The 13352-nt window shown below is 35.4% G+C and overlaps 1 protein-coding gene across 1 annotated transcript; it reads right to left on the bottom strand.

The window, feature by feature from the left end:
- Positions 1 to 812: 812 nt before the first annotated feature.
- Positions 813 to 13349, bottom strand: LOC104616014 (uncharacterized protein KIAA2026-like; the record flags this gene model as incomplete). Its single annotated transcript, XM_010290128.1, has 4 exons — positions 813 to 870; positions 1531 to 2970; positions 10320 to 10520; positions 12991 to 13349. Coding segments are annotated over 4 exons (2058 nt in total), but the record flags the coding sequence as incomplete, so codon positions are not given.
- Positions 13350 to 13352: the final 3 nt, after the last annotated feature.

Here is a 13352-nt window from a genome sequence, read left to right as displayed (position 1 = left end):
AGTAAACATCTTTATCAACTTAACTTCAAAAGCTACTTTCAAATATTGCCAGTCTGTTTTGCTAACAGTGGTTGTCTTTCTAAAAAATGACACATGCTGTTCTATGAGCATTGCTTAATTCATAGAACATAGATTTTTAAGCATGCGTTGCAAAATTAGGGTTACAACGAAGATGGTGACCTACTTTAAATACTTTCACAGAAAAATAAAGGACATCAGTCCCCAACTTTTTTTCCCCATAGTTCTCTAAATGAAAGACACCTTATTTGCAATTTGGGTTATTATTAATTTCATTGTTGTTTGGTTTTAAGGAGAATGAAAACAGTGATACATTTGGAAAGACAACATTCACAAAAGTGAATGTAAAATACATTAGTTTTGCTGAATACTACATATATAAATTTCAAGTGTAACTCTAAAATTTATGTTTAGATGTGGGCATTGAAATTTTTGAGGGAGGAGTTTGTGATTTATATGGTTAAGACAGTTCTTTGGGTATTCTGCACAAATGTTTAGGATCTAAATATTACTTGTTTTCTTAGCTTTAAATTCCCACTCAACTTCTATGTAAAATGCATTCACATCAGATCTCTGAATTTTCTTACCCTTTAGAAGACAGTTTGTTACACAGATTTTTGGTTTTGGTTCTCTGCTTTTCATCTGAAATCCAGTATTTAGCTGTCAATCTACACTTTTCTGAAAATAAGCTGGTTGCTTCAAAAAATGTAATGTTTGAAGCAGTCTGCTAATATCTTGCACACATAGCTTAGCCCATGACTCAACAAGGATAGCAGATCAAGCTTTATGGTGCTTCATGTGACATCAAAAATACTACAAATATCTGACAGTTTGAGCTGACTTAAGGACTTCCTAACTTTACTGTTTTAAAATTGTTTTAAAATTTTCCAGTGAGTTAACAGAACTCTGGATTGTGTATCACCTGCCGGAAACACTTAACTAGATGCTGCCCACATCTGTAATAAAAATGCCATCTGCGTAACTTCTGTATTTCAGAAGTTATTTATTGTTGGACTAAGCGGAAATGTTGTCAGGCCCACAGTCAAAGAGTACTGTTTGGTGACCTAAGACTGCACAGTTCCAGTAGAAATGATTTTAGATTCATGATGTCATGTAATTACTCTGTGTTTCTTTCTAATTTGGATAAGGTGGTATTAATCAGAAAGGGGAGAAATATGTCCACATTTGCTATGATATAAGACAGCATAAAACAACTTCAAGCTACACTCTCCATGCTAACCAGTCAGTAAGACTCATTCTCCTAAATATTTTTTGTAACATACAAACTGTTCCAATGAATTATGTTCTCTAAATCATAGTTTAATCATCTGATGAGCCTGTTTTGTATGCTTGTGCTATTTAATGGAAAACTTTCACACTAAAATTAACAACAGAAAAGTCTAGTGCAATAAGGCTGTCCTGTTTCACAAAATAAAATGTGAAGCTAAGAAAACAATTAAAAAAAAAATAATCAGCATCCTCCTAGTTTTTACTGCAGGTAAAAATGTCAACTTACCAGACTTGTGCTTCTTGTGTTTTGCTTTCTTTTTAATTATAAACAACTTGTTCTGGATCTCAGATTTATAAGATTTGAATGGATGAAGATGAATCTCACGCTTTCTTTGCAAGTCATCAAGTTTTCTCTGTAGATTTTCATTTAGAATATCCTTCAACTTCTTTTTTTTCTTTTTCTTCTTTTTTGCCCGCAACTTATTTAGTTTCTTATTATTTCGCAGTGAGTTCTCTAGCATTGTTGCTCTAGCAGATTCATGGCAATTTATGTCTTGATTGTCATTATGAGTGCCATTGACATGCATTTGGCAAGCTTTCAGTGTGTTCTCCTTGAATGGACTGATCTCAGCTTTTACTCTGGCCATTTCAGCACAACCTTGTCCATTCTCCACAGCCCTTACTTCTCTTGAACTAGGGTGATCACCCATACCAACAATCTCTCCTGAACTAATCAAATTCCTCAAGTTCTCTTTACAGCAACCAGGTTTTTTGATGTCACAGACTCTTGAGCTCTTGATTTCACAGTTAATCTTAATCTCCTCTGCAGTGACCCTAAAGCTACCTAAATGTGGGTTTTTTTCTGGACAGATAACAATGGAGTCCATACTTTTCTCTACTTCTGTCTTGGAACGATGTAGCAGCTCTTGTCTACCACCAGAACTGACCTCCCCATTGCTTTTGCGTACATATTCATGTTTTACTTTCTCCAATTTAGTACGTGACACTTTTTTAACTTTGATGGGAGGAGATGGGAATTGAGGAGCCTGAAAAGGTTTTTGTTTGTAAATCCGAACATCTGCACCACAGAACTGTGGAAAATGAACATATGCATTCTCCAAGTAGTCATAACCAAGAATTACTTCTCTGCATTCGTGGATAGGCTGACCTAGCACTGCATCCTGAACATCCTTTTGTGTTTCATACACAAAATCACAGAGACCTTTTAGCAGCCACACTTTTTGGTAGAATGGTAGCTCGTGAAATGGTTTTTCTGCCAAGGGATTGACTTCTCCAAGCACTCTGAAAAACTGGGGACACAATCCAAGTTTTTCTGCAGAGCTATTGGGATTGTCAGTCTGCCCTACAACAGTATACCAGTGTTGTACTTTCTGTCTGAGTGCTGCTTCCCAAGTCCTGTAAGAAAGGGTAGGCCTGCGATGTAACGTAGATCTGCGATGAGGAGGACTTAACAAAGAAGTCATTATTTTAGATAAAAAAGCATTACACTGAGGCATCAGAAGACAACGTTCCAATTCATAAAATACTATTTCAGGTAAATTTAAAATCTGTTGTGCTAAACAAAGAAAATGACCAATAGCTGGAATCTCCCACATTGTCTCCATCCTTGTAGGTGCTGCTTGAGCTAAAAGTGACTTTTCCCACTCTTCTATTTCTTTCTGACTAGCTTCTTCTGCTTCTTTTCTTTCTTGCTCTCTCAGCCTATTAAAAGAAAGTTCATGAAAATTCAGGAATCAGGTGAAAGAAAAGGCACCAGGAAGAAAAAAAAAAAAAAAAATCAGAACTGCAGCATGACAAACATACTTATCGAAGTAATAAAGAACAGAGTACATAAAGTTTTAATTCAGTTTGTCTTACTTTGAATTACACAATGCATCAATGCACCAAAATGGGAAATTACAGTCTTTTATTTCTATCACCACGAGTTTAAAAAAGGGGAAAAGGTAAGAAAAAACCCCAACCTGGCAGATATCAATATTCTGGGTGGTTTAGATTTTTCTTTTTTAAATATATTCCCTTCCCCAATCCCTTTTTGTCAGGATTAAGTATTTGCAACAAGCCATCCATATAAAAATCTCTGACAACAAATTCCAGGTAAGTCTGGCTTTCAAATGGTTGCCCTGTGGCTTGTGTCACCTACCTTGTAACTCTCTTCCTTGGTACACGAATATACATGCCTAACTGTTAAGTGCTTCATTCACATACAAAAGCTATTTTCCCTCCCACCCATAGACGTGTTACTAGTTGGTTTGCAATGGTGGTCAAAAAGGAAACAATTACCAGGATGCATGAAGAATGTGATGGAAAATAACACCAGAAATAAAATGCCATTAATAAATGGTTTGCCCTCACCTGAAAAACTGTATTCAGTTCTGGTCCCCCTATCTAAAAAAAGGATAGAGCAGAAATAGTGGGTGTTCAGAGAAAGAGGTTGTCAGTAATCAGAGGCCTGTAAAAACTTCTGAAAAATCTGGGACTCTACACAAAACACTAGCAAGAAGAAACATGACAGAAACATACAAAGCTAGTATGATAGACTGGGAACTTCCATTTACTTTTATTTGTAAATTCATCATGAAATTTAAAGGCAACAAGTTTAAGAGGAAGAAATGCTTCTACTTCAGTTAATCAATCATGCATAGCTTACCATCTAACTTCCCAGAACACAGGACATGTTAATTTAGTTCCAAAGTGAAAAATAGGAAATCTTCATGAATCACAAGAATATCAAGAGTTACTAGTAACATGAGGGATTTTTCTTTAATGTTGCAATGGTTGTTGCAAAATGTTGCAAAAGCTAACGTTTTTACCTCAAGGCATGACCAGATTCCAAAAGATAGGATTAGGACACAGCTGTACTTACAGGAAAATTTTTCTAGAGCTCATCCAAAGCTTCTCATATCTTTTCTTTAGAAGTTTCTATCACTGACCATTGCCAGAAACAATTACCTGTGTCTATCACTAATGTGACGAGTTAGTAGAATTTACATGTCCTTATTTCCAGATTGATAACCTTAAATTATATTTCTTTTTACACAAGTAGTAAATAAATGCCATGTATCCATTCAAAGTATCCATGCTTTCCAAATTCAGCCAAAGAGTATTGGTATATTAAAATCTCTCTTTCAACAACATGAAGCTAGTAGTGGCTTCTAGCATGAAGAATGTGTATCTGAAGCATTAGGTATTGACCAGATACCTCAGTAACGTCAAAAAATGCAACGAACCTAGCTTAGCCCACATTTTAGTATCAATGCAGGAGAAATATGCCATGACCACAAACTTAAAATTTGCATCCTCTGTGTAAGCAAAATGACATATAATAAAGAAAAATTCCAGTAAATGCTTTATCTTCTATAATTAAATTAAATTTCAAGTGACTTGTTACCATAACTTGAACAGAAATGTTTAATACCACATACATGCCTTCTTGTTATTTATGTTCCTATCAATGCAGAAAGATAGCTTCATGTAAAACAAAATTAAAAGGCAAAAGCAAAAAGTCAGTCAAGTCTCAATTTCACTCTCCCAATGCAGCATTAATTTAACCATATAATGGATGGGATCTAAAAGACAAATATCCACTTTGCAGCACTAATTTAAACATATCATCAATGTGGTGTAATGACAAAATGGCATTTGCCACTCTAGGTGAATAAACCAGCCAAAATTCAACAATACTACTTGCATAGGTAAAGTAAACATTTTTAAAATTCTGACTTTTGTTCTATTTCCATGTGTTAATATTGCATTAATATAATAAACTAAAATGACTGAAAATAATAAAGAAAAATAAATAATTTACAAGCGGGGCAGAGGAAGAAACAATAGTAAGTAAAAAGTGTTCTTAAAAATAAATTTCAAAGCACTCCTGAATCCCCCCCCGCCCCTCCTGACTGTAAAACATACTTCCAAATAACCTGCTGCCTCCAAAATATGTGGACTCTATTAAAATAGTATGGAAATAAGCTTATATATGAATAGACAGACAGTGAGATAGAGCATTTGTAGAAACAATCACATTTCAGTATTATTTAATAAAAACACAAGCTGTAAATGATCTAAAAATATCATCTTTGCAATCAGTTTCAACTTATGAACAATTAATAATTTAAGGGAGAATTCTCAAAATAAATACAGTACCCTAGCTTCACCTGTCTTGCACTTCATAAAATGACAGTCATTATACTATTTTAACGATATTTTTAAAAAGAAAAAAAGTATGTTGTTTCACTTGCAAAAAGTTTTCCTTTGTTTTTTTAAGGCTATCATTTTATCACATTATCTGTACTTGTTCCATTCTCAGTAGACATTAAAGACAAAATGTAAATAACAGCACACTTTCATATCTTCATGATTGAGGTGTTCCTACCAGCTGCCCTTCTTTTGGAGGGCATAGTTTTTTCCTGGGATGTTTTTTTTTTTTTGAGAGGGAGGATGGGGATGAAGAGAGGAGAGGAGGTGGGGTGAGGAAGCAGGAGTGGAAGGAGAAAGACAGAGAGAGAAAAACATTTGATATTTAGTAGAACAAATATCCTGAGAAATTCTCTGGACAAACATATTTGGCTTTTATGCTGACAGCAATTATAAAAAACCCTGTTGTTTCATACTTCTATCTACTTTTATCAGGAATATGTTTGCAGATGTAATGTCTTTACAATAATAACAGAAAGCTGTTCTAAAGTCAATCTGACATTTCCAGACCAACAAAGGACAAACATTTCTAGAACATGGTTGCAGCAGTTGTTCTGCAGCTCTTGCACAGATAAAACCATGGCACCTGACCTTAAAACTCAGCAGACACACTCCCAAGTAGAGACACAACCTGAAACAAGGGTCCAGATATAACTGCAACTTTTTTTAGCATTTTCTCACTTCAGACAGCAGACATCTCACTAGCTAATTCCTCACTTGCAATAAGAGATTTAATTTGGAGGGCACAGGAGGCAAAGACTAGATTATACTTTCCCCTCCCCCAGCTACCACTTCTAGCCCACTTAATTGTTGAGTAGTTTTCACAGGTAAAAGGTAAGGCATTAAAACTCTGATGACAAGGTAGAGAAAACTGTTTCAGTTCTACAGTAACTTGTTTCTACAAACTGTATTTTAAAAAATAAACTAGAAAACTATGTACAAAATAGCAATATTACTCATTATTCTAAATGAAATCAAGATTTAATAGTCAGAAGAAATTAAATTTGGAGATGTCCATGTGACCTTAATTCTGTATCTGTAATGTCTTACATCATATCATGACATATATTTTTCCATAGGACCCAATTAATTCCATGCCGACAACATCCTCATAAAAGGCAAAATTGACTGTATAAGCATACCTCATTCTACAATTTGCTAATTTAATTGACTAGATTGCAATAGAATTGAATTCTTTAAACGTTTTAATGAACATGTCTGAAACTTACTGCAGGATAATGTTTTCAGAAATGGCAGACATAGAGCTGCCTAGCATAACTTTCAACAAACCTAACTCATACAGACACTTAATTCCCATTGAAATCAAACAGTTAATTACCTGTCATTCACTGGTGGTTTTAAAAATGTCAGTAGTAATCTACCTCTATGTTTCAGTATCTAAATGCCTCAAAATAGGCACACATTTCCAATTATATAATAATTCCACAATTATTTATTGCTAAATAATATGTAAGTTAGTATGTGTATATTGATATGTTACTTAATTAGCATGTAATCAAGCAGCTGAGTGGAACCTCATGGAAATGTAGGGTAATAATCCAAAGATATTCAATATTATGAACAACTGAATAAAAGGAAAGCTTATAAACAAGACTGTCAAGAAAAGTAAATCAGCTGTTGTTATATATGTACTTGGGGGGGGAGGTGCTTTTGCTGCTGTACAGAAACTATTAGCTGCAAAATAGTGAAATCAGCTTGCAAAGACATCTTCTCAGTTTTTACATGTTGACTCTACCATGATGAATGTATCACTTGGGGGAGACTACAAAACATTAAATAAAAAAAAAAAATTAAATATATTGTCTAAGACATGGATAAACTACAAGAAGGAAAAAAACCTCTCTACAAAAGATACCTATACGTAGCAAACATAATGAAATAATTTGGATTTCCATGAATTTAACTACAGAAAAGAAGATAAAAACCATACTTCAGGATATTCTTCCAAAATATGCAATTGAAAAAAAAGTTTGTAAAATATATTTCAAGGATTTGGGAAAAGAAGACAAAACAAAAACTATTTTAAAGATTTCATTTACTGAAGTTCTTTCTACTCATCATAAGATGGCCTGTGCCTTACAAAAGTATCTAAAGCAAAGGATTAGATATTCACTTGGACTTCAACAGGCAGTTTCTTTAGCTGTAAGGCTAAGTTTTGTGGTGTCATTTGCAACCTTACCTACCTGGGACTGAAAGTATGTAACTCTAGTCAGGGGGCTGAGTAGTCTAAACTAAGATAATTACTAGCTAGAAAGTACATGTATGCTGAGTGATCAGCTGGATGGCCAGGAAGTGAGCACTTTTTAATGTTCCTGATAGCTCATCTGCAAGTTGTGTGAACAGCAGGTGCTGCCTATCCAAACACAACTCATTTGCCAACACACAAGCGAGTTACACTACCACTCTGACACACAATTCTACGGGGGAAAACAGCAGCAGAGCAAGACCAGGAGGAAGGTAGAGTTCAGTACAGTAGAAACTAAAATCCTTAATAGTTTACCCACTCATTTGAGCTGACCATCATAGTCGTTCATAATTACACTTTGACACAAGATAGCCTGTAGTATAGCAACAGATTTGGACACTCATTCTTTCACAACTGTGATGAAAGACTAACTGAAACAATCAATAAAATAATCTGTATGAACTAAAGTAGCACTTTAGTTCTAAGAATATAGTTTATACCATGCATTCTACTGGAATACATTAAAATAAATAGGAATTCTGCATATATAGGAATTAACAGTTTGTGACCTGAAAAAGATGTGGATAATAGTTCAGGATCACGTATTTTTACTGCAATTTTCCTTGCAGATTTAGTGTAAAGTTTAAACGGGTATAAACACAATTCCAGTTCATCAAATTTCATTTTTGTTACAAAAAAATGAAGAGTGAGTGAAAGCCAAATTCAGTAACAAAAATGCACATCTGCCAATGGACCAGGACTGTAGCTCTAAGGAATACTGCAATGGGGTTACCAAAAGGAAGGCACTGTGCACTCCAGTTAAACTACTGAAGTCTGGAATCTTGCATACAGATTTGAAAGTTTCTATTCTGTGCCAACCTCAGATTTCTAAAAAAAAAAAAAAAAAAAAGATGCTGAATAACAGTTCTCTCTTAACAGATTAACAATATATTCAACATAATCTATATTGTAGCAATAATCCAAAGTAAGTTGAGGAAATTGTAACACATTTTTGAATAAAAAGTGTCCCATCCAGTGTTGCACACATGTGCATTTATATATAAAACAAATGTATATATGCTGAATCATATGATCTCCACTGGTAATGTATTACTAATTTTATATGCCTTCCAATTTCCAAGCCTTTTCATAAAATACCTCTACTATGTACTTTTGGAACATTTGTATTTTGGTAAGTTGGGAAACAATTGGTATAGAGAGGTCCAAGTTACTTTGAAAACATGGTGGATCCATTAGGAAATAAGAAAAGTTAAGAAGGTATCTGAAGCATGATTATATGAGAAGATCAATAGAGTCCAAGAAATATTCAACCAGCTATCTACTGACACATTTTTATTGCTTCCTAATAAATGATGTAGTTCAAAATTTTAGGGTGTAAAGAGGCAACCTAGTTGCGATCTTCCTCTGCTACTGTAAAACAGTCTGTAGAATCAACCACCATGGAGTATCCCTGGCACAGGTTCTGGGACTTTTGAGTATATCCAGATACATGGATTCAACTGTTAATTGCTACAGTTTTGCAGGAACATGCTTAAAACAGATGTATGAAAGCAACATTTTTATTTGATCGGTTAATATGTTCTACTGACTGTATGGATGAATTAAAAGACAATCAAAATGTCCTTTTCAATAACAGTGTTATCAAGTTCAGAGATCTAGAACACAGAGCTGAACACAAATCAAGAGAATTTTACCAGAGAAACAATAACCCTAGTGATCTTTGCTTTCTTTGTGAAGTATGAGGTGGATTACAAGAAAAAAGATTCACTCATTTCTAGGGAAAAAGTACTGGCTAACACTCTAGTCAGCCAAAACTGTGTGGCTTGAAATCTGTTGAAAATGAAGATTACCTGCAAAATGAGAGTGAACCGGTTATATACGGGAAAATCTTCAAAACTGCGAACTTTGAAAAAGTTGGAAATATTTTGCTTCCTAAAGTTAGTACCAGTCTCCTCGTCATGCTCAATGTTCAGACACAGTTACTATTAAATTATACAAGCTTATAAGCTTCATTTTCCTCGAAGTGAAACATACCACAATCAACATTAAACACTGCCTGGAATTATATACCTCTCGAATTTATGAAAGCCACAAAATCCCACAGAATTAGTTACACACACATTCTACATTTGTTAACTAACTGACAGGCTGAAATGCCACATCAGTGAGATAACAGGAGTAGCACTGGCAGAGATCATTTGCTTCTGGCTAAAAATGAGGGAAGCAGTGACAAGATCACAGAATTGGACTGCAGTTAAGCATTCTGGTAGTTTTTAATCTAGTTCTTGCATCGAAAACAGTCCAAGGAGAGGTATGATAAACCATGACTGAGCTAACAGGAAATTGCTGTGGATGCTTTCAGATACTATTGGAAGTTTCACAGTCCTAAAATAACAGCAGCCTTAGTTTATTTTAAAGCTCATATGACATTAGCAATTTTTCAAGAAGGTGGTAAATCAAATTTCTCACTTTGTGGATGCACTGTATTGAAGTCCTCGGTTCATTCATGAACTTAAGACAAAGAGCACCACAACATTTATTTGCGTAAAAAACCCTTACGGAGCTAGCCCATATAGAGAACTAGGAAGACATAATTATTCAAAACAAAACCAATAGTTTTTTCTATTACCTCTTTTCCTCTTTTGCTCTCTGCTGTTCCTCTTGTCTTAGAACTTGAACCATCACAGACTCAAACATGCCTGTTGACAAGCCTACTACATTGCGAGGTGTGGCACGACGTCTTGTTGAAATGCATGCTGCTCCTTTCTCATCTTCCAGCCCACAGCATCCTCTAGATGTTACAGCTATTGATGTTTTTTCTCTTAAATGCCTAGAAAAAAGTGCAAGCCAATTCACAATTACAATTTCCCTTACCAACAGCACTTCAATGCCTACACTACCAGCGACAGATCAAGCATATTTACTCAGAAAAAGTTATTTTTCACCTGCCACCTTCTCCACTTTGAAAGTTTCTTTACAAAATTTTTAACATAAACCCAACAAGCTAACAAAAGCTATGTTTTCACATATGTTAAAAATGGTGGGTATTCATCTCAAGTAACCAAATATTATTTGGAAATTTGATTTCCTACATTAATCCATAAATATTTGGAAAGAGAATACTTCCACATGGCCTGAGATAAGAAACTATCATTTTTAGGAGATACCTAAAAATACTGAAAAAACCCCCCAATGTGCTCTTGTTGGTTTGGGTTGGGGGGGCATGTGTTAAACAGCAGCTTAGTTTTGTTAAAAATTAAAAAAGATGAAAAGCAAGACACTACAAATTTCATTGTAAAATTACATTTCATCTTACATCGTTTCAAAGTACTCCAGCAAAACTGGAATGAGAAGTAAGACTCTATCACACAACCTCTGAAAACATTTGAGAGGAGGGTGAAAAAACCAACCTCCATTCTAAAGTAATTTTCTGTGGCTTGTTATATCTAAGAACCATACAACCAACATTGATGCCTTCCCTCAAGTCACTTGATGCAGATCATTGACCTAGATACTGCTCTGTAATGAAGCAAGAATGATTATTCCAAGAAGTAGTTCTTGAATTTAATTTTATTAATAAAATTAGTTCTGTTAAACACTTAAAACAAATTTGTCTGATGAAAAATTGTAAAAGAACTTTGAGACTTCTAGATTCCATAATCCCTTCTGTACATAGTTTACCAAACTAGTGTACACAGACATACTAAAAAAACTTTACAGATCTCTGAAGAGTTAATGTAAGAGAAATTAACTATATACTGAAGTAGGATTATTTTTAGCCAGTTTATTATTTCATAATATTTTTTTGAACAAAGACTGCATTTGTGAAATAACAACAACAGCAACTGAATTTTTTTTAGTATATACATATATTACTATTTGATGACACAGTACATGAACTTTTCTCATGGAGTTTCTAATAAAAAAGCATTGAGCATTCTCAGGTGCCACCGAATCCAGTGAGTAGTCATGTAATTCATCAAAGAGCCTTCAACAAAATGCCCTTCAATTCAAGACAGTTGAGATGTTACAGTCACACCACATACAGAAATTAACTTGGCACAAACCTTCCAAGCTGCATTTACAGTTAGCTACGTGTTTACCAGCAGTAACTCTTTTAAGCCAGGAATTCTGTGTTTTGTTTTGTTTTTTTTAAATCAAGTTTTTGTCAAGCAAACAAGAAACATTCATGCTCCATTAGGCCCAGCTCATTCCCTTCTACTCCTGAACTGTCCCAAAGCTGCTGTTGCGCAAAACCTGTTCCAAACATAGTGTTGCTACACCAACACATTCACTCTGGCTTACTCAGTTGAGTTCTGCAGCACGCTCCTCAAGCGTTCCTACCACACAAGCAAGGTTGCTCCTAGCAGCTGGCTGCTAATGCTCTGTGTCACTAGCAAGTTTAAGGTTGATGGACATGCACAGCTTTACCCATTTCCTAATACTGTTCCTTCTTCACCTTCACCCTTTGCCAAAAAATCCTATTGGTTTTTACATGCAAAATACTATGTCACTGGTAAGACTGGTGGACCTTTCACTGCAAGAAGCCACGTTGGTTTTCTGAATATGGCTAAACTAAGCTTCCATCAAACTCATGAGAAAGTATGTATTTCCAACTGTGATTTACACTGGGCTTTCTACCATATAGCTTGACAGCTTTCTATGCTTCAGCTGCTTTGGCTGATAAACAAGTTCCTGCCAGGGACTTATATTTAAACATATCACAATTTCCATTTTGTCATTCAAGACTATAATATGCCAAGGATTATCTTTCATGTTATGATTATCAAAAAATACTCTGACATTAAATTACCCATTTCAAGGCAGGTACTTTGGCTGAAATTTAAAGACAATAAACATTTCACAGACTGTAAAAATCACAATTTTAAAGTGCCAGTTGTTCATGTTCATCATGGGTAGTTTCACTTGCTTTTGACAGCATAAAATAAAGCAGCATTTGACATCTTGTCTAAACAAGTGTGCCTCCGTGTTCATAGAAGGCTTCTTTCAGAAGGAAAATCTTAGCCAGGAAATGCTATGCCCTATTTTGCATTTTGCTATTTTTGAGTTTGGAATCTCCAAAGCATTTTGAATTAAGATTTTAATAGCTCCCAGTAGGAAATGTTCCTCTTTGTAGAAGTATTGAGAGTTCAAGGATTTGAATGGGAGCCAAATATGTTTTATCGTGTTTTTTTTAAAAAACATTCAAATGGTATTTTTTACATAATGAAACACATCCCCCTATTCTACTTTACATAAACAGCATCTGGCAGGGCCCCTACAGAGTTTTCTACACGTACCGGGACAGCAGCGCCAGCTTCTGTTCCAGCATCATCTCCAGCTTCTGGGCCTGTCTGGAGAGCCAGTGATCTACACCATGCAGCCGGTAACATGTCTCCAACATTAGCCGGAAGTCACCCACGAAATCCGCTATTCCTGTGTACTGCCCGCTGGAAAATTTCTCTTCCATCTTCAACAACCACATTCCAGCTGGCGACTGCTGAAAGGAGTGACTACTGTTATAACCCGAGAGGGAGCCAGCTTCTTCTTCCCTGATGGATGCCTGATCCACGACGGGCTTCAAAAACGGTGCTGTCAGAGGTCGGTACTTCTCCGTGAGAAACTCGCGCAAGATGCGGTATCCCTGCTGCAGCTCCGGATT

This window comes from Phaethon lepturus, unplaced genomic scaffold (genome assembly GCF_000687285.1).
Source record: "Phaethon lepturus isolate BGI_N335 unplaced genomic scaffold, ASM68728v1 scaffold34986, whole genome shotgun sequence".
Lineage (NCBI taxonomy): Eukaryota > Metazoa > Chordata > Aves > Phaethontiformes > Phaethontidae > Phaethon > Phaethon lepturus.
Note: the sequence above shows the minus strand (reverse complement) of the source record. Positions and strands in the feature narration are given on the sequence as shown.